We start from the raw sequence: 24555 nt of genomic DNA, 5'->3' as shown, positions 1-24555 counted from the left end.
CATCTGCCAACTTTACAGACAAACTGAAGAGATTAGGTTACAGCCAGGGTCTAATTACATGGTGGAGCAGGCTTGAGCAAGTGAATAGCCTGATCGGCAGCAGATTATCGAGCACCATCGCATTGAGCACTGGTGCATATTAGGGCTGTGTGTTCATGCAACTGACCCATGACTGCATCACCACACCCAGCTCCAACAGATTAATCAAGTTTGCAGATAACTGTAGTTGTCTTATCAGTTACAACCATGAGTTGCATTGCAAAGAAGAGGTGGAAAATCTCGTGAAATAATAACAACCTGAATCTCAATGTTGTCAAGATGCAGGAGATGATTGTGGACTTTCAGGAGGACCAGGATTGACCATCCTGCCCTACACATTAATAGCTCAGCAGTGGAGAGAGTAGTGAGCATCAAGTTCCTCGGAGTCCACTTAAGAAGTGACCTTTCCTGGACACACAAGATCGTCCCACTTGTCAGGAAGGATACAGCCCACCATCCTGTCATCGTTCTACAGAGGCTCTGTTGAGAGCGTCCTGGCCGGCAGCATCAGTTGCAGTAGATTATCAGATCTGACGTTAATACACAGGATCATAAGGGTGGCAGAGAAGATCAATGGAATCTCCCCCCCCCCCATGTGATTTAGCGAGATTGATCTCATGGAGGACCCCCTTCCACCCCACACACATCTTTCAGCTACTCCCATTGGGGGAAGAGATCCAGGAGGATCAGAGCCAGCATCGCCAGGCTGAGGAACAGCTTCTTCCCACGGGCAATGAGGATGGTGAAAGACCAAAGGAACTGCTCACCCTCCCAGACTCTCATATTTCTTTAACAAAATCATATTGATATATGCGCGCAATGCATATCCATCAATGCTTTCCATTGAGGACCAGAGAAAGCTTGTTTTGTACGATTGGATGATAAATGATTTGGGGGGGAAAAACTTTCCAGTAGTTAGCTGACCAAAACTGCACACAATACTTCAAATTTGCCTCTTTTTTTGAGAGAGAGAGAGAGAGAGAAGCAGAGTCCACCCCGAAGGAGGCGCTGGCACATTGCTGTCGAACGGATTGTTGGCCAGTCGTCGACCAGCGGTTACCGTGGAACAGCTGGAATGAAGATGATCGCTCTCCTCTTCTCCGGGATCTACCTGACTGTTTGGGCGCAAGGTTCATGGGCCGATGACGACTTTAACAGGATTTCCCTTCCGAACCCTGTAAGTTCAAGTCAGCTAAATAAATGTCCAGTTCTGGGAACTCCACTGCATGCACTAAATTGCAACAGCCGTAACAAAATAACTTCTTCTGAACCGCGGAAAGAAACCACCAGGTAAACTCACCCCTGGAGGGCAAGGGAACCTGTCCACTTCAGACCAGATCGTTTGTACAATTTTCAGTTTTAATCGTTTAAAAACTTTGCAAAATAATTAATGGATCTGCTCGATTTGGAATAAAAAGCATGTGTTCTGTGTTCCCCACCCCCCTCCTTTAAGGAATCTCAGCGGCTTTCGAGGCAGGCAGTTATTGTGCCGAGGCTGGTAAGTGGCATTTTGTTTGTTCTCCGCCGCGATCTTCAGGAAAGTCACAAGTTGCGCGGAAACTTTGCAACTGCACCTGGACTTTATTACCGCCTCTGAGAGGCTTTCGGCAACCGTGGGTCTCCGAAGGACCGGCCACTTTATCCTCATCGTTTCCCTTGGAAAGGCCAGTCTGGCCCTTCGGCCCATCTCGTCCCTGCCTGGCAATAACCGTTCACCTGCGTCCAGCCCATATCCCGAGTCCAAACCTCTCCTCGCCGCGTGCTCCTTCTGTGAGGTGGAGGTGAAATGTAAATCGCTCGTGGTTTTAGATTGCCCTACTCTGGTTAAAACACAATCCAGAGTACACTAGACAACGAAGATTTTGCTTCCTGAACACTTTGGGGTGTATTTTATGGATTTTGGGCTGCAGAACCACGAAAATCAACTCAAAAATGTACCTGCATTTTAGAAATAACCTCTTTTTGTGATTTACTGCCATATTTTGTCTACTTCAACCACACAAAACCATGAAGATCAACGCGTCATTGAAAATTCATTTTCTGCATTCGCACTTGGGACGTCTTCCCCGCTGATCTTGGTGCAGCCAGTAACGAACACGGTGAAAGGTTTCACCAGGACATTGCGACCGTGGAAAAGCGTATCAGGGCAACTGGAATCCATCAACGCTGGCCGACTATTGTTGGACATTGACATGAGAGGCATCAGATGCTGAGTACAAATGAAATGAGCAGCATAACATTTTTTGGTCAGTTGAACAAAAGCAATGTGTTAGCATCTTGGTGTGATTAAACAGGATAAATTCAATAAAAGTTCATTTAATGTTTTTCCAACTACCTACATGGTACAACAAATCTAAAATTATCTTCACGTTTATCATAATCCCCATTTTTTAATGAAGCAAATCTTTGATTTTTTTCATCCCGTTATTGACCTGATAGTTGCCCCTTTGTATCTTTAAAGTTTACCACTCAGCCTCCAGTGGTCCAGGGAGTAACTTCCCACCCTATCCTACCTCACCTTATAACTCAAGCCCTCCAGTCCCAGGATTCTTATAAATGACCCTGAAGGGGAATTAAATTTGACTGGTACTTTGTAAAAGGAACACCTTGCACTTCATAAAGAGAAGATCAAGGATGTCTTGCTTCTAGTTTGCTTTCTTGGGTTTGGAGGTGACTAGAATCATCAAGTTGAACAGTATGGAAGCAGGCCATTTGGTCCATCAAACCAGTACTGTCCAGTGGGCATCCATAAATCTTATCTTCCGGGTCTTGGCCCATCGTCTAAGTGTCTCATTGCAAGTCCAATGCAGGAGCTACAGACTCTTCCACAGTCGGGGCAAGGGCTGGCTGAGGAGGTGGAATTGTGGATTGCTTGTGAGCTGATGTGTTCCCAGTGGCGGAAGCAAGGCTCAAATGCCCCTTCTCCACTTTGAGTGGTTGTTAGGGAATCCGAGGCTTAAAGCACGTTTTCCTTTGACTGATAATTATTTGTATTGTGTTTCATTGGTTTCTGGGAGAACAGAATCAACAAATTATTATTATTTTTGCAGTGTTTTATGAGTCTTTTAAATAAATTTAAATTTTTAAAAAATTTAGACATGCAGCACGGTAACAGGCCATTTCAGCCCATGAGTCCATGCTGCCCAATTTACACCCCTGGTACATTTCGAATGGTGGGAGGAAACTGGAGCCCCCAGGAAAAACCAATGTAGGCACGGGGAGAATGTATAAACTCTTTAAAGACCATGTGGGCTTCAAACCCTGGTCCCAATCGCTGGCGCCGTAAATGCGGTGCGCTAACGGCTACCCACTGTGCCACCCAGTAAGACCAGTATTTGATATTGAGGTGTACTGGTGTGGTCTCTGGTGTTACAAACAACAACTTCTAAACTCCTGAGCTATAATCATCCTGATGTTGGAGTAGCCATTAGCGCAACGTCTTTGTGGCGCCAGTGAAGGGGACTGGGGCTCGAATTCCACGCTCTCTGTCAGGAGTTTGTACGCAATCCCCGTGACTGCATGGGTTTTCCCTGGGGGCTCTGGTTTCCTCTCCTCGTTTCAACTTCAAATTAGAGGGATGTGGATCCAATGCTGGCTCTGGGGAATAGAGTTACTCCCTGTGTCCCAAACAACATTCATTCTTCAACCAGCGCTTTCTGCTCATGCTTGCCTGACCGGCTGAACAAGCTGTTAATTTATGTTAATAAATGCAGGAAAATGGGACTGGCCTAATGCTAACTCAGTCATCATGGACGAATTGGGCTGATGAACCTGTTTCATGAAGTATCACTCTTGTTGACATTTCAAAGACTTTCCTGCGTAAAAATTATCCAACTTGGCTACCTATTTTAAATAATGGTGTAACTTTGCAAGTAATTATTAAGTATCGAAACTCTGTGGCTCAACCTGAAATGTCGCTTCTTAATTAGAACAGAGGGATGGTTAAATTAATGGTGCCAGGGGAGAAATTGGTCATAGTTTGGAGCAAGGAAGGGCGAGAGATGACTTAATGGAGATATATAAGATTATGAGGGGCACACACAGGGTAGACAGGCTCTGGGTGACAGTAGCAAACACCAGAGAATCTAAATGGTTTAGGGGAGATGCCAGTGGCAAATTGTTTACTCAGAGAGTGGTGGGTGCCAGAGATGGTGGTGGAGGCTGGGAGGGAGATGGAGACATTAAACAGACTCTTAGATAGGGACATGAATGTAAGGAAAATAGAAGGTCATGGGCTTGAGGTAAGGAAGGATTGGATTGTTGTGCCGTAGGTTTACATGGGTCAGCACAACATTGTGGGCCAAAGGGCCTGCACTGTGGTGTAATGTTTTGTGTTCTATTTGGGATGACCTAATAGTGACGATAGAGTAGAGAGGATTGGGGAGATAGGAGAAGGCATTAGTCAGGGAAACACATAATCTATAGGAGCATGATAAAAAGCAGTATATCTTTCGTTAAATGAACTTTAAATGTCATGAACTGTTATTCAGATCTCAGTTTCATTTATGATGAAGCCAAAAGAAAATTTAACAGAATTGTTTCATTATGAAGTGGCTCCAACCCTGTGACCCTCTACCCTGCGTCTGCTATGGAAGTGTTCTCCAAGTTGGCTTCTTGTTGTCAGAAGTAAATGAAGCAAAATGCCAAAATTCCTGCCTGCCCGTGGACCCCTGACATTGCCTTCTTTCTGCATTCTTCCATGTCTCTGGAATTCAGAAGCAGCCTCTGGCTCAGCTGCTCTCTCCCATTAGGCGGAGACAGTTGAGAAAGGCTTGAACAGCTCAATAATGTGTGAGCCAAGCACAAATAAAAATAAAACATCAAATTGCTTCCCCTCACCTTCATGGAATCGTGGAATTGAAATGGCAAAAAGCAGGCCATTTTACTTCTCGTTCCTGATGTGAATGCAGGTTAAACCCATCATCCATATCCTCAACTGGCATTCATAACAACCTGCTGCTATGGCCCTGATTATTCACGTGGTGGTTACCCACTCTACAGGACAGTGACCACAGCAGCGGACCAGAGACGGACTCAGTGGCTGAGGGCCCCCGCACGTGCTGCAGGCAACTTCCGGTTCAGGGACCTGCATGGGCGGCTGGGGACTGGCTCATGGGAACCAGATATCGGAGCCGGGATTTGAGAGGCTGTGGAGGACAAGAAAGGCTCCCAAAGGGCCTCGGGCACTGAAGGCTTACTGATCGTATCAGCGGTTTGGATCTGGAGCTCGGGCAACCGATGGATCAAACAGGACTCTGTGCGGCTGCAGAGGCTGTGGGAGGGCTGGAGGCTAATCCATGGACACTCAGTGACTCTGAAGGGCCTCTCTTTTGCTTCTCTTTCTCTTATACTACCAGGGCTGCCGGGCGACACTAATGGCGACTCTTTGCCTTATGGCAGGCAGAAGGCAATTTTGTGTCATGTTACATGTTGGGTCCTATTACATGGCAATAAATGAATCTTGAATCTTTCACCAGTGCTGATCTGAGCAGATTCCAAATCTGAGAGAAAATATTATATTAGTCATTCTTTTCATTGAGAAATAATTATTTTTGTGAAAATTACACATTACACTGAAAATTTAATTTTGGAAATACTGTAATAAGTTTCTAACGAGAAAGGAACAACCTGAAGCTGGAAATGTGTAGGGGAGCCGTTCTCAATAGAGGCAACACCTCATTTAAGTAAAAGTCTTTCTTTCTTTTCACCTCACGTAACATAAATATTTTTATATAGTCGGTAGGAGAGAAGTGTTGTAGAAACCAAAACTTGACTTCTTCACAGTGTGGTGATACAACCAGCACACTGGCCACACTCCTACCAGCCTATTGCAGGGGTAACCACTGTACCTGCAGGTAGGCAACCTGGGAGGCTGGCCCCACCTGCCAGCTGTCAATCATCGGCCCGTATAAAGACTCGAGCCGCCCCCTTTGGGGACAATCAGACACGTAGAGCCAGCAGTATACTGAGACTGGTGTGTACAAGTTTAAGCTAATTAAAGCCTGTTGTACAGTCTGTGGACTTTGCGTCAGAATTATTTGCGCAGCAGCGCTCACACACAGTGATGGGGGCCATGATCTTGAGCAGAGTCCTGGGGGAGCCATAGCCGAAAAAAAATGGATGAGAATGGCTGGTGTCACACAGAAGGAAGTCACTTGGCCCATTGGACCTGATCTTGCTCATCAGTCCCCCTCCCATTCTCTTTCTCCATTCACTTCTGTACACCCTTGCCACACCGCAGAGAAAATTTACAAGGATGTTTCCAGGATTTGAAGAGCTTAGTTATAGGACTTTATTCCCTGGAACGTCAGAGAATGAAGAGAAAATTTTAAGGAGGTATACAAAATTATGAGAGTATAGATTAGGTAAATGTAAACAGGCTTTTCCACTGAAGTTGGGTGAGATAAGAATGAAAGGACATGGGTTAAGAGAGAAAGGTTAATTGTTTAAATTTAGAAAAAAAATTAATTTAAATTTAGACATACAGCACAGTAACAGGCCCTTTTGGCTCATGAGCCATGTCGCCCAATTACACCAAAATGACCTACACCCCCAGTACATTTTGAAGAGTGGGAGGAAACCAGAACCCCCGGAGAAAACCCATGCAGACATGAGAAGAACGTACAAACTCCTTACAGACAGTGTGGGATTTGAACCATGGTCCCAATTGCTGGTGCCGTAAAAGCATTGCGCTAACCCCTAGGCCAACCACACCGGCCGAGGGGAACATTGGAGGGATCTTCTTCACTCAAAAGCTAAAGAAATGGGGACCAAGCTGCCTGAAGGGTTTGTGGATGCAGATTCGATTCCAACATTTAAAAGTACAGTACATAGATGGGAGGGGTATGGAGGACTAGGGTCCATGTGCAGTTTGCTATGGTTAGGTGGACAAAAATAGTTCAGCACAGACTAGGTGGGCCAAAGGACCTGTTTCTTTGCTATACTATTCTAAAGGTTTATAGTATAGGAACGTTAATTTACTCTGATAGCAGAGTTCCTTCGTTGATTTGAATTACTGACAAATATATTTACTGTTTTGTTATTTTTTCATCCTAACCTCTTCTACTGCCTGAAGCTGGTTGATCTCCTCGTCGCACGAGGACACATGGAAACCCACCCTTCTCTACGGTCAGGGTCCATGAGATCAATCTCAGACTCTTGCACCCGTGTGGACCCTAAACTTGATTGACAGCTGGTTTAATCAATCATCTTCATGTTGTCTGGGTACATCGGCTCACATTCAAATCACGAGCAAACGAGAGTGCTGGAATGCCAGATTATGCGCTGTGACACTGAATTAAGCACATTGCTTTTCCCTATGGAGGTGGTGGAGGTTGGAACTAATGCTTATTGTCATACACATTGAGCAATGCACATATACACTGACATTATTACATGGCACTGACTCGACTCTGCTCACCAGTTGCTGCTTGTGACTTCTGTTCTCTAAACCCCTTGTGTTTAGATCCATTAAGTTTAAATTTTAAAGTTTAGACATTCAGCACGGTAACAGGCCATTTTGTCTCAGGAGCCCGTGCCACCCAATTGCACCCAATTCACCTACCAACCCTGGTACATTTTGAACGGTGGGAGGAAACCAGAGTCCCTAGAGGAAACCCATGCAGACATGGGGAGAACGTACAAACTCCTTAAATGCAGCTCAGGATTCGAATCCCAGTCCTGATCGCTGGCGCTGTAAAGGCGTTGTACTAACTGCTACGCCAAACGTGCTGCCCTATTCCATTGAAGTCATAATAGGTTAGGAGAGCGGTTGATCCTCTTGATGGCAATATTTATACCCTTAGAACCTTTTTGGAAGGTCTATTTGAACCTTTGGGACTCTCTTCAATGGAATAGGGCAGCAGGTTTGGTGTAGCAGTTCTTGATAATCAAGTTACAAAGGATGAGCATCTCCCATGCTCTTATTGAATGGGTGAGCAGGCTCAAGGGATTGATACTGGCCCCAGATGAATATTTTAATTTAAGGTGTTGAGGCCAATTTGGGAGATGTATTCCACAAGGAAGGGCTCAGGCCAGAAAGGCCAGTACTATATCTTTACCTCCTATGGATGCTGCGAGATCTGTTGCGTTCCTTCAGTAGACTCAAGTCAGCGGTGAAAACTACATTGACCTTTTACTTCCACTGTGTGTGGTGTCTTTGAGCCCTAACTTTTGTCCTTTTCTTGCAGGATAGTAAACCTCACATGACAGATTTCATCGTGAAATCCACCATCTATTCTCGCTACGCTTTCACAGCAGTTTCCTGCACCATGGTTAATCGGGGTTTGAGGGCCAAGGATGCGGTCTTCCAGATGCAGTTCCCTTCCTCAGCCTTCATTTCCAACTTCACGATGTGGGTATTTATCTGAGTTGGCTCCTTCCATCAATGGTCTATTGATAGGTTGCTGCGGATTGGTTCAAATTTCATTCAAGTTGTGTTGATATGTATATACTGTTCTATGTATAAGTGGCTAGTCCGGCCACTCATTGATCCCTCCCCCCATGACCTGGCCATAAAGGTCAACTCCCTACCCCCTTCCATCCATTCGAGCACATGGAGTCGGGCCAGCGGAAATCTAAAGTGTATTAAAGCCTATCGTTCCTCACTCAGCTTTTGGAGTCATTGATCGTGCGGATCACAACCAAGGTTTCAGGCCTGAGCCCTTTGTCAAGGTATCAGTAAAAAGTAGGCAGGTGCCTGAATAAAAAGGTGGGAGAAAGAGCAGGGGGAGAGGTACAGGCTAACAAGTTGTAGGTGGATATGGCTGAGAAGGTAGAAGAGAAATGATGGGGAGGGGGAATTCATCTTTAAATGGAGACAGAAAGGAATGTGATGCAAAAAACAATTGGCACTTCCTTCCCTTTCCATTCAGAGAGCTATCCCCTCACCCTAACACCTCAGCTTTTTCTACCCTCCCGTCCATATCCACCTTCCTGTTGGCCTGTATTCCACCCCCTGCCCCTTCCTCAACCCTGCCCCTTCCTCAACCCTGCCCACATTCAAGCACCTGCCTATCGAAGGGCTCAACCCCAAATCGTTGGTTACCCTTGGCTTCCTATAGATTTGTGATCTGCTGAGTTTCCCCAGCACTTCTGTGAACTGCACTACAATCAGACTTTCCTGTTTAACTTATTTCAGTTGTAATGTTCTGAAATAATCAAAGACTAAACATTATTTGGAAAATTGTATAATATGGAATGGAACATAAGGACATCAGAAATAGGATAAGGATAAGGCCATTTGGTCTCTCGGGGAGAATGTACAAACTCCTTACAGACAACGGCAGATTCCAACCCGGGTCGCTGGCGCCGTGATATTGTCACAGTAACCATGCTGCCCTGTACAATATCCGTGGATAACTCACCAGAACCTACAGTAAGCTGGAACATTATGGTTGGATTCTGCCGTTCATTAATGACTGTTTGATCCTGGGTTTTTTTTTCTGATGCAGGATCATTGGGAAAAAAGTTCACCATAGCGAGGTTTTGGGTAAAGTCAAGAAATCCAAAGAGAAACAGAATGAGATGTCTGGGAAAAGCATGTAAGTGTTTAGCTCCTTATATATAGAACATAGTATGTTACAACACAGAAAAGGTCCTGTGGTGCCGACCTATATATACCTACCAAAAAAACCTCTCCCTACCTCATAACCCTCTATTTTCCTTCCATCCATGTGCCTGTCTAAGAGTCTCTTAAATACCCCCTTCTTTCCAGCCTCCACTCTTGGCAATGTATTCCTGGCACCCACAACTCTGTATAAAAAGAACTTAGCCTTGATGTCTCCCCTAAACCTTCCTCCCTTCACTTAGTACAGATTTTTAAATTTTAGATGTAAATTTAGGCATACAGCTCGATAACAGGCAGTTTTGGCCCACGAGCCTATGGCACCCAATTACACCTAATTAACCTACAACTTCCGTACGTATCGAACAGTGGGAGGAAACCCGAGCACCCGGGATCAATCCATGCAGACACGGCAAAGACGTACAAACAAATTTTAGACAGCACGGGATTCAAACCCAAATCGCTGGCACTGTAACAGCATTGCACTAACCGTGCCACCTTGATCTCTTACCAGTTGTCCTCTAGTGTTTGCTACTTCCGTCCTGAATAAAACCTGCTGGCTGTCTACCTTATCGATGCCTCTCATAATCTTGTAGATCTCTATTAAGTCACCTCTCATTCTTCTTCGCTCCAAAGAGAAAAGCCTTAACTCTTGTAACCTTGCCTCAATTTATTCTGTGTAGGTTTCCTTTCGGGACTAATTAACTGGTGTATAATTCAATCACAGTGTTAATGTCATAAGTATCATTTTCTCAGGTAGAATCTCACTTCCAAGAATGTCTAATCAGCATGGCGGATTTCAGTCACACACCCCAGTCTTTAGTGTGAGTTGTAGAAGGCTTCATTATATTGGCTGAACACTGTGAGGTTGTGTTGATGCCTCATACGATTGTGTGCTACAAGGACAAGGACAACCCACATTGTGCATTACTGCCCTTGAAAATCCGTTGCTTAGGGAAAGGGGTCAAGGGGTTTGTTGGGAAAGATGGGGAAGCTGGTGACAAGAGAGGTTGTGGAGAAGGATTGGGGCCTTGAGTTATCATAATGGATTGGAGTCAGGCATTAAGAGGAACCTGGGATTGAGCAGGTCAACAGGAGGGGCTGGCTCCTGAGATCAGGAGGGATCATTGGGATGAGTTGGAACCTAGGGTTGAGAAGGGTTGTCAGGAGAGAGCATGAGGTGGCATTGGGCCAGGACAAGAAATGTTGTTAGGAGCGATTCAGGCCTCAGTTTGGGAGAAGTACTTGGGTGGTTGTTCCTTGGGGTTGAGAGGAGATATTAGGTAGGATCTGGACCTGGATTTGAAAATGATTGTTGGGAGAACTTGGGACTGGGGTTGAGAATGGTGATTGGGAAAAATTGGGCATTGAGCTCAGGCAAGGGTAAGTGGACAGAGATGAGTTGGGTGGAAAGTGGACGACCTTTGGTGTTGCTTCATCAGATATGGACCATGCAAAGGGTCAGAGATGGAAGAGGTGCGGTCGTGGCTACAGAGGTATCGTATGACTGGAGGATTGAAGAGGCCTAAAAGAAAATGGCTGTCCCAGGGATGATTCACAATAATTGCCCCTGGGTCAGTGCCGTCTAAATCCCTTTCACAGTTCTATAATGATGAATAATGGAGGCTGTGTTGATCACGCAAGGCTGACTCACTCAAGCCTACAAGGTCTGGACTAATTTCTGGAAGTTGATACAACCACCTGGAGGTTGTCTTTACTGTAATTCCTTCCCAGTGGTCAGTTTTTAGTCACAACACAGTGTTGTGGGATCAAATAGAGATTTATCACTGAAATGCTCATCTCGGCAGAGTCGTGGAAAGACAGAATAAACATTGCCCTCAGCAAGGAAAAGGTATTTAGTGAATCACAGTTGTTCCAAAGTTGCTATGAACAGGTGTTTGAAAGTGGAGAAAAATTGGCTGCCTTTTACTTAGTATTAGCTCATGAACCAAACAGGTAAAGCTTCCATGAGACCAGTACAGGCCATTTTCAGAAAGATGGAGGTGAAATCTTAGAACATAGAACATTCTTTTGGGATGAACTGTAGATTATAATATGAGGTGTGTTTGATAACTCTTGGTCTGTACTCCTTGGAATTTAGGAGAATGAGGGGAAATCTCTGACACATTTTGAATGTTGTGAAGGCATGGACAGAGAAGATAGAGAAAGGTTGTTTTGAATGGTGGGAGAGTCCAGGACGAGAGAGCACAACTTCAGGAATGAAGGGTATCTGCTTAAAACAGAGATGTGGAGGAATATCTTTAGCCAGATGGTGGTGAACCTGTGGAATTTGTTGCCACAGGCATGTGTGGAGGCCTGATCATTTGGTGTAATTAAGGCAGAGGTTGATAGGTTGATTATCTAAGGGAATAAAAGGTTATGGGGAGAAGGCCGGGCACTGGGGATGAGTGGGAAAAGGATCAGCTCATGGCGGGGCAGAATCGATGGGCTGAATAGTTCATTTCTGCTCCTATGTCATATGACTTCCCCCACTCCCAGCCATCTCTCCCTCGCCCTGTCTTCCACCACGTGTCCAGCATTCTACCACCTCTGATCCCTCCCAACCTTTTTCCTGTTTCTTTTATTCCCCTTTGATATACACGTACTCCCCAGCTTATGACCATAATTGGGACCAAAGGATCAGTCTGTATCTCAGAATGGACGCAAATGAGGATTTTGCCTGTGCGCGTGACAAACTAGATCAGGGATACAGGGCACATCAGAGCCAAAATGTGCGCATTTACCTTGTTAGTCGGCATAGGCTGTGTGTGGCCATCTTGATTTCTGTGCGCATGTCTTAAGTCGGTGCATATGCAGCGAGTTTGCATATTGGAGTTCGGTTGGCGCATGCACAAGAATTAAGCACCCTCGTTATATTGAATTTGCACCCTTAACTCTCGCGCATGCGCCAACCAAACTCCAATACGTGAACCCACCAAGCATGCGCCAACCAAAGACTCGCACATGCACACAGGAATCAAGATTGCTCTTCATACTTGAAGAACTTTTTACAGCCTCATGTATTTTTTCTTTGTCCTTTAAAAATGTTGAAACAGTGGAATGAGACAATATGTCGGCAAGGGATAGGTTTTTCCTTTTGCTTGCCATCTTTCTAGTATGCCTTCAGAACAAAGGCTGCACGCCAGGCACTATATTGTGCATGTGCAGACATGTATTTTTTATTTTATTTTAAAATTGGTCGTAATTGCAGATGGATGCAAGTCGAGTAGGCCATAAGTTGGGGAGTACTTGTACTTAATATCACCCCTTTTGACTTTAGGGTCTCAACCTGAAGCACTTCCTGACCATCTCTCTCCACAGAAGCTGCCTGACACACTGAGCCCTCCAGCTTCTCATTGTTTGCTCAAACCTTAAAAAATGGCGTTCCCCATTCCTTTCTTGCATTTATATTCTTTGTTCCAATCATAGCACCACTGACTTTTACATTTTGTTTTAATTCTGGATGATATTTACTGATGCCACACAGGCCCTGCTGGTCCATCAGTCCACATCAGACACATACGCCCATTAATCAATTAGCCCTGTACATCTTTGGAATGTGGGAGGAAACCAGAGCACCCGAGGAAACCCATGCAGGGTCGGGGAGAACACACAAACTCCTTATAGACAGCGCCAGATTCGAACACGAGTTGCTGGCACTGTTACAGTGTTGTGCTAACCGTGCCCCCATTTTTCTCTCAAATTGCAACAATAACAGAGAAAGGGAATTTTTTTATTACCTCTAACACATGGTGGAACAGCTGCAGTAAAACATTCGCCCACTCTTTTTCTAACTTATGAAAATCAGCTCTCTGAGGTAACATTTGTCACTGTCTGACTGGTGTAACTAAGGCACAAATTCCTGAGTAAACTCCAAGCATTTTTTTGTTGTCAGCGTCCTCTGTCTCTCGCAACAATCTGTAGACTCATCGAGTCTACTAGCATTAGTGGGAGAAAAGCATTGGTTGATGTTTTGGATTGGAACTCTCCTTGATGAAGGCTTGATGGCGGACTCCAATCATCCACCCCGCTTTTTCTCCCACGGACGCCGCTTGACTTGCTGAGTTCTTCCTTTGGTCCCAATTATGTTTGTTGCTCCAGATTCCAGCATCTGCAGTCTCCCATTTCGCTTGGCAGAGGGGATCATTTAGTAGGAGGCTCAGTCTTTAAGGGAGCATGTAGGAGGGGAATTGAAGAAGAGACATTTTATTTATAATTTGGCATTAAGTTCGGAGCAGAAATTGTCTCCCTGTTCCTGAGCTTTACTTTTCTGTGTTCTATTCAAATTTAGGTAAGGAAGTCAGTGATGATTGGGAATTGGCAGCTGAAACCACCATCCTACCAAAACATTTACCTGGGTGGCAATGTACAGGGCTCTGAATTAAGAACTCACAAGATATAAGAGCAGGAGTCGGCTCATTGGTGCATTGAGTCTTCTCCACCATTCTAATCAGGAGCTGATCAATCTTCACATTCAGCCCCACTCCCTGGCTTTTTCCATATAACCCTTAATGCCCTGACGTGGTTAGCATAGCAGTTAGCAAACGGTGTAACAGTGCCAACAATCAGAACTGGGGTTCGAATCCCTCACTGTCTGTAAGGAGTTTGTGTACATTCTCCCTGTATCTGCGTGAGTTTTCCCCAGGGGCTCTGGTTTAGTCTCTCTGTTCAAAACATACTGGGAGGTTGTAGGTCAGTTGGGTGTAATTGGACTGGATGGGTTTGAAGGCCGGAAGAGCCTGTTATCATGCTGTGTGTCTAAATTTTTAAAAAATTAATCAAATACCTGTCAATCTCTGCCTTAAATACACCCAACGACCTCGCTTCCACAGCAGCCAAGTTCCACAGACTCACGTTTTCCCACAGGCTCAGAAGTTTAATTAGACTTGAGGATTTTTCTGGATTCAGTGGGCTGAATGGCCTTCTTCTCTAATCTAACCTTCTAAGACATTCAATGATTCCAGCCTGCTCGATAGTTCATTGAGTGTATGTGTTCTTTGGCTTGGCAGTCATGCTGGCCAAAAGGAGTCCCAATTTTATTCGCAGTCTTGGTTGGTGGGAGGGGAATGCTGGAGGAGGACAAGGTTAACCTTAGCTGTGAAACCATTCCCCAAGGTCAGGACACAAGCCATTTCCTACTCTAAAGGCCAATTGGCCGAAGTATCAGAGTATAACTGGGATTAATCAGAAATGTGTCCAGCAAATATTCAGTGTGTTTCCAGGAGAGCAAATAAACAACCACTATAAACTTAAATTTATTAAAGCTCAATCATTAATCTCACTGGACTTAAGTGGCTAAACATATCACTCTGCTTGTGCCCCATGTATAAATGCACCGTAGATTGTTACTTACTTTAAGTCTGAATGAGCTGTTCTTTATCTTTAGCTAACCTTAATAGTTTTCTGCCATTTTTTCACCCCCCGATAAGCATTCTTGATTTAGTGGTGTGGTTTTCTTGCTGGGCTTTTAGTGATTTTCTTGGTCCTATTTAAGATTAAACTATCTCCAAATACTCAATTGTCACAAAAAGATATATGGGTTCCTTCCTTCAGGAATCGTTAAACCAAAATTCCACTGATTGTGACATGGTTTGCACAATTATACCTAACAGTTTTGGAGAGTTGTGATCTTACTGGCGTGATAACAGAATGTAATCAATGTGGAATTCGATCAAAGTTGCTAATCATTGCTTATACCCATTATCTACCAGAGACATATTTGAGGTCACCCACACATTGGAGGAACAGTACCTCATATTCCATCCAGGCAGACTCCAACCAGACGGCATCAATATCGTCCTCCAGTTTCCATCAAGCCCTTCCTCAGTCTTTCTCTTTCTCCACCCTTCAGCAAACCCAGGCCTCCTCTGTTCCTTCTCCCATCAGAGGCCGACCCTTCTCAGACCTCTGACCCCTCCCCAGTTCACTTCCCTGCTTCTTCAACCCTCAAGCCTATTAACTCATCTGTTAGGCTGTTCCCCTCCGCATGCACCTGCCTCCATCCTCTCCTCTCCACTCTTTCATCCAGATTCCGTACAAAGGACTCAGGCCCAAAATGTCAACTGCCTTTTACTTCCTGTGGATGCTGCAAGACCTGCTGAGTTTCTCCGTAAGTTTAATGAGGCAAGGTTAGCAGAGCTAGGACTTTTCACTCCGGAGCAAAGAAGGACAAGAGGTGACTAATTAGAGGTCTACAAGATTCTGAGAGGCATAGATAAGGTAGACAGCCAGCACCTGGGCAGAAAGAGAAAACACCAGGGGAAATGTGAACAAAGTGAAGGGAGGAAAGTTTAGGGGAGAAATGGGGTCCGTTTTTTGCACAGAGAGTTGTGGGTGGCTGGAATGCCTTGCCCGAGGTGGTGGTGGAGGCTGAAACATTAGGGGCATTTAAGAGACTCTTAGACAGGCACATGGATAGAAGAAAAGTAAAAGGTTACAAGGTAGGAAGGGTTTTATTTTGTTAGGAATCTATAGGTCGGCCAAAGGACCTGTACTGTGCTGTAGTGTTTTATGTTCAGCATTTTTGTGCACTGCAAAACACAAAATAAACTAACCTCTGGCCATTTGTTCCCCAACAGGGGCAGCGAGGCAGATGTTTTCACTGCCACTGCAAATTTGCCCGCGAGGACCAAGGTCGTTTTCCTTCTGACCTACGAGGAACTTCTGCAGAGGCGACTGGGAAAATACACGCATGTAATCAGTGTCAGACCCAAGCAAATCGTTCCCCGGCTCCTGGTGGATGTCAATTTGATAGAACATTCTGGGATCACGTTCCTGGAGGTCGCACCCCTGAGGAACAGCAAGCAGACCAATCACAGTGCTGCAGGTATCTCAGGAGGAAGTAGTGAAGAGAAGAACAGCCTCACGATAAACTTCTTCAGTAAAGTGTATGCCAATCCCGTTTTGATATTGGGTTTTCTTTCCCTGACAGCATTGTCTTCATTGGTCATGCTCTTATCGCTGAGTCCTAGGGACTGGGATTCAAATCCCACTCCAGGGATTTGGTAATGAGACAAGGATGACTTACTAATGTAGTTAGGGAAGGCAGAACTGTTGGAGGTTTAAACTGGCCCTTTTACTGTTTCAGCTCTATCAATGACTTCAAGGCCGTAGAGTTGAGGAACAATAGGAACTTGTGTGACAATCAAAAACATTACAGCATGGAAGGAGGCCATTCAGTCAATCGTTGACTTCCACTCTTCACAAGGTCCATTCATCCAGTCAGTCCCACTCCTCTGCCTGACCCATAGTCGTACAAACTTATGCCTTTCAAGGACTTATTCAATTATTTTATAAACACCACTGTTGATAGATGCTGTTTAGTTTACAAGAATGAGAGGGGATCTCTTTGAAACCTGCCGAATGTTGAAAGGGTGGGATAGAGTAGACATGGAGAAGATGTTCCCAGCGGTGGCACAGCCTCAGAATAAAAGAACGTCTCTTTAAAACAGAGATGAGTTCAAATTTCTTCAGCCTGAGAGTGGACAATCTGTGGAATTTGTTGCCAGAGCCGGCTATGGAGGCTGTCATCAGGTAGATTTAAACTGGAGATTGATGGGTTCTTGATTAGCAAGGGTGTCAAAGCTTATGGGGAGAAGGCAGGAGAATGGGATTGAGAGGGAAAATACATCAGCTACATTTCAATTAGTGGAGCAAACTCGATGGGCTAAATGGCCTAATTTTGCTCTTGCATCATATTCTGGATCTGCTGAAGCTTTTCAGTGTTTTCTGCTTTCATTTAAGATATGCAATACAATCTAGACAGGAACCGCTGGTTTTTAAGAAAACCATAACATCATGAAAATCTTCAGCAGATCAAGCAGGATCTGTGGAGCAGGAAGTGCAGGGCGTTTCCACGGGAGACGGGCAGGATGGATGGGCTGGATTTGCTGGCATCTCCTGGGTGGGAATGGGGCATCCATCTGCTTTCACTCCTCACCCCAAGCCTCAACAATCAGAATCAGAATTTATTGTCATGAGCAGATTGTTGTTTTGCGCAACATTGCAGTGCAAACATTGCTATAAATTTCATTTCAAAAATAAATAAGTAGTGAAAGAAAAAAGGATAAAGTGAGGTTTGTTGTCCATTCAGGAATCTGATGGCGGAGGGGAAGAAACTGTTTCTGTGCCGCTGGGTGCTCGTCTTCAGGCTCCTGTTCCTCCTTCCTGATGGTAGCAGAGTGAAGAGGGCATGTCCTGGGTGCTGAGGGTCCTTGAGGATAGAGGCTGTTTTCTTGACATTGCCTCTTGTAGAGGTCTTCGATGGCATGAAGACTGGTGCCCGTGATGGCACTGGCTGAGTTAACAGTAAAAACACAGTGCTGGAGAAACTCAGCAGGTCAAGCAGTGTCCTTTATATAGCAAATGGATGAAGGGCTCAAGCCTGAAACGTCGGTTATGTATTTTTATTGCTGAGTTTCTTGAGCATTGTGTTTTTATTTCAACCACGGTGTCTACAGATTTTCATGTGTTACTTCTGGCTGAGTTAACAACCCTCTGGAGTTTTTTTACCTGTCCTGAGTGTTAGCATCTCCGCACCAGACGGTGATGTAACCAGCCAGAATGTTCTCCACGATACACCTGTAGAAGTTTGCAAGTGTTTGGTGACAGACCAAATCTCCTCAAACTCCTCACGAAGTAGAGCCTCTCGTGCTGCGTCGAAAAGTCGGTGAGGAAAGCTAGCAGCTATTCTTTCCACTCCTGCTTGTTCTCCCCTGACAGCCGTCTCCATCATCCTCTCCCTCACTCCATTCCCGATCATTTACTTTTAAAACAATCGGGATATGAACAGTTCCCAGGAATAGAACCCTGTCATCTGTAATATGAACTTGAAGTTGAATAAAACATGGTTAAATATTTTAAAACCATTGCAAAATATTTAAAATTGAGACTTACTTGGTAATGCACTAAGAATCCACTATCAAGACAAAGTTATTAAGCCAAGAATTCCATTTCACTAATTAATTATAAACCCTGGAATATTTGAGTTCAATAAAACACTGGGTAAAGATTTTGAAAGTGTGCTCAAGTCAAATTTCAAGTTTTCAAGTTTAAGTTTCTTATCATCTGATTGTGCATTTTCAACCCAACGAGACAGTTTATCTCCAGACCATAGTGCACACACAGTCACACAGTACACTCTACACATAAATGACATGAATACATATCGATCCAAAACAAATATATCTGAAATATTTTACAGGTTTCTAGGATTGTTCAACAGTCACCTCCTGCAGGAAGAGGCTATTTCCCAGCCCGGCATTCCTGCTTTTTATGCTCCTGCACTTCTTCCTTGAAGGTAGAGTCTCAAAGATACTGTGAGCTGGATGGTAAGGGTCCTCAATGATTCCCTGAGCCATCTTTAAGCTCCATTCTCTGTAGATGTTGTTCTTGGAGGGAAGGGAGACCCTAATGATCTTCTTAGTAGTTATAACCACCCTCTGTATTGACCTTTGATCTAATGCTTTGCAGCAACTATTCCCATTATTTATCTGATTGCCATTTACGGTACATGGGCTACTACCTGACCTCAAATCAAGAAGCGATTCATCATGTGTTTTCGGTATTTAGTAACTTGTCGTATAAAATGCATTTTGATTATGAATGGATTGTTAAGTGTCCCAAGTTTCCCTCCCATGCTGATACAGGCTCACTGCCACCATCTACCAAGATCAATCGAACCAGGACGTTAACCCACATCAAATTTGCTCCATCTGTTAAACAGCAAGTTAGAATTTCTGAGAACGGGGTTCTGGGCGACTTCATTTTGAGATACGATGTTCACCGAGAATTGGGAGTTGGTGAAATTCAGGTACTGCTCAGAATATTTTTCTTTTTATTCGCTGACTGAATTCTCTAATTTATAATAGATTTAGAAATTCCAACTGCTTTTAACACATTTCTATATAACTAATAAACACAGTTTTACATTAATCTTAAAGTGGTTTCATAGGTTTCTTTTGTGTCTATTTAAATTTTTTGTAGACATTGAGAAATAGACTATGGAAATAGGCCCTTTGGCCCAACTCATCTGTGCTAACCAGGTTGTCCACCCAGCTTTGTCTGGTTAGCACAGCAGTTAGCATAATGTTGCTATAACGCCAGCAACTGGGGTTCAAATCCTGCACTATCTGTAAGGAGTTTGGACGTTCTCCTTCTGTCTGTGTGGGATTCCTCTGGGCATTTTCTCCTACCATTCAAAAGGTATGGGGGTTGTAGGTTTATTGGATGTAATTGGGTGGCATGGACCCGTGAACCAAAAGGACCTGTAACCGTGTTGTATGTCTAAATGTAAAATTTCAAAAAATATTTTAAACTTTGTCCCATTTGCCTGCATTTGGCCCATATCCCTTGAAACCTTTCCTACTCCAGGAAGGATCTGTCTAAAAAAACTTAAAAATGTCACAATTGGGCCCCCCCCCCCCCCACCCCGCACCAAACGCTACAGCTTGCTGTGGTAGCATGATCCACGTAGACTCCATCCTCTGTGTGAAGAGGTTGTTCCTTCGTCTGTGAATCTTCAGTTAAATGAAGAGTAGTCAAGTTGAAGAGGTTCTTCCTGCAGTTAAAATCTGACTTCCCGTGACTGAATCAAACTGTTTGATGGCAGTACTGGGACTGCGAGCATTGAGACAGGATTAGACCAGGATTGATGTCACCAGCTCTCTGTTCAGCAAGGCTTTGAGGTGGCCCCATATTGGGCTATTCGATTGTGTAGGTCAGACTGCAATGAACACATGATTTTATTGCCTCTAACCATGCAGAGATATATTAAGAGTATGGATCCCTTGATGAAGGGTTCAAGCCCAAAATGTTGATTATGTCTCTTTATCTTTGCCAGGTAAAGCACACTGTTGGACCTGCTGCGTTGCCCCAGCTTTGTGTTTTTACGACATTCACCATTTCTGCAGACTGTCATGTACTCTTTAATATTGTGGTTGTTCCTTTGCAGGTTCAAAATGGGTATTTTGTCCACTACTTTGCACCCAAGGATCTTCCTCCTGTGCCAAAAAATGTGGTATTTGTAATAGACACAAGTGGATCAATGGCTGGAAACAAAATAAAACAGGTAAATTCCTTGGTATTGCTAATGGGACCAAGTTTATCTCATTCAATTCAAAATTCAGCTTGGAGCATTTAAATTATATTTATATAGGTACATGGACAGGAAAGGATAAGAGGGATATGGGCAGAACGCAGGGAAATGGGACTAGCTTGAATGACATGGACAAGTTTGCAGAAGGGCTGCAAAACTCTACGACTAACTTTTTTATGCAGTGTGTGGTCGGTGTCTGGAATGGGCTGCTGGGCTCTTGGTGGAAGCAGGCATGATGATTGCATTTAAGAAGTTTCTAGATCAGTCATTCTCAACGGCCCTCCAGTGGGGCCACAGGGAGACTGCTGTAGAGGACTAATCTAGAACCCTCTTAAATGAAATGATCGTGTTAACATTTAAGTAAAAGCCTTGCTTTCTTCTCACCATAGAACCATAGAAAACTACAGAAAAGAAAACAGGCCATTTGTCCCTTCTAGTCTGTGCCAAAACATCATTCCACTCCTCCCACTGACTAGACATTAACTCAGTTTCTCTCTTCACGGATGCTGCCTAACCTGGCAAGTGTTTCCAGCCTTTTATGTCAGATTTCCAGCATGTGCAGGATTTTGCTATTCACTTACATTCACCAAACTTGCTAATAAAGATCAGTGCCCCCCTTCAAATGAATGAGGCTGCACTGCATGTACCAGCATTGACTGGTGTAAAGCTGAGGGGCCAGGTGCAAAGAGCATCCAGCCCCTCAGGTCAGTCGATTGCAAGAGCTCCTTGGGATTCAACATAAAGTTTTGAGTGGAGCCATCCTTCAGATTTTTCAGATCTATTATCAGAGTACATACATAACATCACATACAACCCTGAGATTCTTATTCCTGCAGGCGAGGCAGAATTACCACTTATTGGTAGTGCAAAAATAAATGGTACACATGTAAACAAATAAAGAAATGCAATACAGAGAGGAAAAAAATCAATAAAATTCATAAGGAGTCCCTGATTGAGTTTGTTGTTGAGGGGTCTGATAGTGGAGGTGGAGCAGCTGTTCCTGAACCTGGTGGTGCGAGTCTTGTGGCACCAATACCTCTCTCCTGATGGCAGCAGTGAGGACAGTGCGTGTAATGGGTGGTGTGGATCCTTGATGATTGCTGCTACCCTCTCTGTTGGCAGGGTTCCCTGTGCATGTTCTCGACGATGGGGAGGGTATTGCCTGTGATGTCCTCTGCTATGTCCATCACCTTTTACACTCAGGAGTATTGGTCCCTCTGCTTCATGTGCCCAGGCATGGATATCCAGAACCTTCGACCTGCAGCTAAAGAGCATTCCTCTACAGAACCCGGGGTCCCAATTCCCATTGCCTCTGCAGTGCATGGAAGCCTCTTCTGTCTATGGCAGTTTGATGGTGATAAATAGCCTGGAATTATGTGTTACTCCAGAGGCCCCAGTGTTTACAGTCCAAATAACACAAATGCAGTAGTTAATGTCAAGACTAATTTGTCAAATAATGGTGTTAATATAATGGACAAGCACAATGTTTAAAGTAGGTTTAAAATAATCCCAATGTACAGGGATAATTCATATGATGGCAAAGGATCTTCAGAACTGGTAACATTTTAATTATGGATGACAAGTGACTTTTTATGTTACAAGTCAGCAAGGGAATGATTAAAACATGCTATGACTGTTTTAGTACAAAGAATGAGGTAACATTATCACCATTTACAAGATGCAGTAATTCCAATTCCTCTATTAACATCCTCGATAATGAGCATCAAAAATGACTTCTTGCAGATGTCCTTGTTCATGTTAGAATTGGATCTCTCTTAAAACTGACTATCAATTCAATTCTATCCTCAAGCAGTGTGTACATTGCTTCAATTTAGAGATGATAATTGTTGCAAATGATGTATTTCCAATTTCTTAAATTAAGTGTTTCATTCTCTCGATTGGTCTGACAGCTGTTGTACTGCCCTGTGAATTGACACCTATATGATATTCTCTTGCATTCAAAGCAAATTGACTAACTCATAAAATAGTGCTGGCAGCAGAATAAGTACCTGCATGTATTATTTTCTCTGCATTGATGGCAAAGCTCATGTGAGATAATCTCCAAGTAGTGAATTTTGGTTGAAGAGGAGCTGACTCCTTACTCTGGGACTCTGAGATGATCTCTGTAGCTGCATGTTGTGTTCAGAATAGGTTCAAAGAGAAACTAGGCTTGACACGTGTCATTAACATGTTCGTTGCTTATTCCTCGAAGAAGGGCGCAGGCCTGAAACATTGGCATTATATCTTTATCTCCTTTGGACACTGCGAGATTGGCTGAGTTCCTCCAGCATTTTGGTTTGTTTTTACTACAATCGCAGCATCTACACGTGTTATTAACAAACAGTGGTCTTTATCTACGCACGGGAATTCATAAAAAGGACGCACACTCACAGACCAACCTGGAATAACACAAAAATAACTACACAACAGGTGCAAAGAAATCACTGCTAAATCTTCTCAACTCCCAGTTGGAAATGCAAGGGTTAAAAACACAATGGCCACCACCCCTTTCTATCTCTGGCATTCACAGCACACTAATAAACAGTTAATTAATTACAACTAACAAGTATATCAAGTGAACCTGGTCTCCAGCATTGCCCTCGGGTTGGGATCCGGGACAGGCCTATGGCAGTCGGTCCTCCGGACCTACCCATGGCCTGCAGCCTGGAGCTCAATGATGGTCTCCATGCGGCAGCAAGAACAGAGAGAAAAAGACATACTCCACGTGGTGCTTTTTCAATGCATGGCTTGTCCGTGTGACCTATGAGGACCATTTACACATCAGCCTCACCTGGAGGACCAATCACACATCAGCTGCAAGGGCCAATCACACTTCAGGTGGGCAGATGTAACCCTTGATTGGCAGGTGAAGTGACTTCCTACTAGGTTCCAGCCGGAGAGTCACATGACCCTCCTCAATCCACTTCACACCTCGGGCGTGAAGTGGTGGTCCATTCGTCAGGATATGATGTGCAACGCCCTGTTTGGGTGTGGCTGTGGAGAGCCATGGCACAACGATGTACCGTGGAGGGCATTCTGACCGGCCGCACATGCACAGGAGAGGAAAAGGCAACAGAGAGTTGTGAACTTGGCCAGCAACATCATGGGCATCAGTCTCCACTCTGTTAAGGACACCTACAAGAGGCGGTGTCTCAAGAGGACAGCCTCTACCTTCAAGGACCCGCACCACCCAGGCCCTCTTCTCACTGCTACCATCAGGAAGGAGGTACAAGAGCCTGAAAATGAACACCCAGCGTTACAAAAACAGCTTCTTCCCCTCTGCCATCAGACTTCTGAATGGACAATGAACATTACCTCACTTTCTCTTTTTTTTTGGTCTAATTTATTTTTTAAATAGTGTATTTGGAAATGTAATCTACAGCACAGCTGCCACAAAGCTGCAAATTTGTTGACATGCGCTCATGACCGTAAACTCTGATTCTTACACCACAGCTCAGGTTCCAAAAATAAAATGTGGGAAATTTCAGATTTATTGTCAGAATACATACATGACCTAAGAATTGTTTTACTGTGGGCCAGGCAGAATTATCATTTATTGGGGGTGCAAAAAAAACTACTCAATGTACACACGTAAACAAATAAAAAATGTAAACAAACTGACTGTGCAATACAAAGAGAAAAAAATTGAATAAAGTGCATAAGTAAGAGTCCTTAAATGAGTTTGTCGTTGAGGAGTGTCTGATGGTGGAGGGGGTGCAGCTATTCCTGAACCTGGTGGTGTGAGTCTTGTGGCATCTAAACCTCTTTCCTGATGGCAGCAGCGAGAACAGAGTGTGTGTAGGATTCCATAATAGAACTCAGGTCAGCTGAGTTTTCTCCCAACCATCGTAGATAA

The 24555-nt window shown here is 44.2% G+C and overlaps 1 protein-coding gene across 2 annotated transcripts in view; it reads left to right on the top strand.

Moving 5' to 3' along the window:
- Positions 1 to 1044: 1044 nt before the first annotated feature.
- Positions 1045 to 24555, top strand: part of itih5 (inter-alpha-trypsin inhibitor heavy chain 5) — a 37890-nt gene continuing 14379 nt past the window's right edge. The window contains exons 1-8 of one of the 2 annotated variants that reach the window (XM_069909671.1): positions 1174 to 1216; positions 1493 to 1537; positions 2053 to 2285; positions 8229 to 8392; positions 9492 to 9581; positions 16183 to 16430; positions 19252 to 19415; positions 20556 to 20672. In XM_069909671.1, the coding sequence (XP_069765772.1) occupies positions 8244 to 8392; positions 9492 to 9581; positions 16183 to 16430; positions 19252 to 19415; positions 20556 to 20672 (768 nt within the window). In that variant the 5' untranslated portion in view covers positions 1174 to 1216; positions 1493 to 1537; positions 2053 to 2285; positions 8229 to 8243. Of the gene's footprint in view, positions 1217 to 1492; positions 1538 to 2052; positions 2286 to 8228; positions 8393 to 9491; positions 9582 to 16182; positions 16431 to 19251; positions 19416 to 20555; positions 20673 to 24555 lie in introns of both variants that reach the window. The other variant, XM_069909670.1, reaches the window with a different exon arrangement.

The sequence above is a fragment of the Narcine bancroftii genome, chromosome 13 (assembly GCF_036971445.1).
Source record: "Narcine bancroftii isolate sNarBan1 chromosome 13, sNarBan1.hap1, whole genome shotgun sequence".
Lineage (NCBI taxonomy): Eukaryota > Metazoa > Chordata > Chondrichthyes > Torpediniformes > Narcinidae > Narcine > Narcine bancroftii.
The sequence above is the reverse complement of the archived record's forward strand: the minus strand, read 5'-3'. Positions and strand labels throughout refer to the sequence as shown.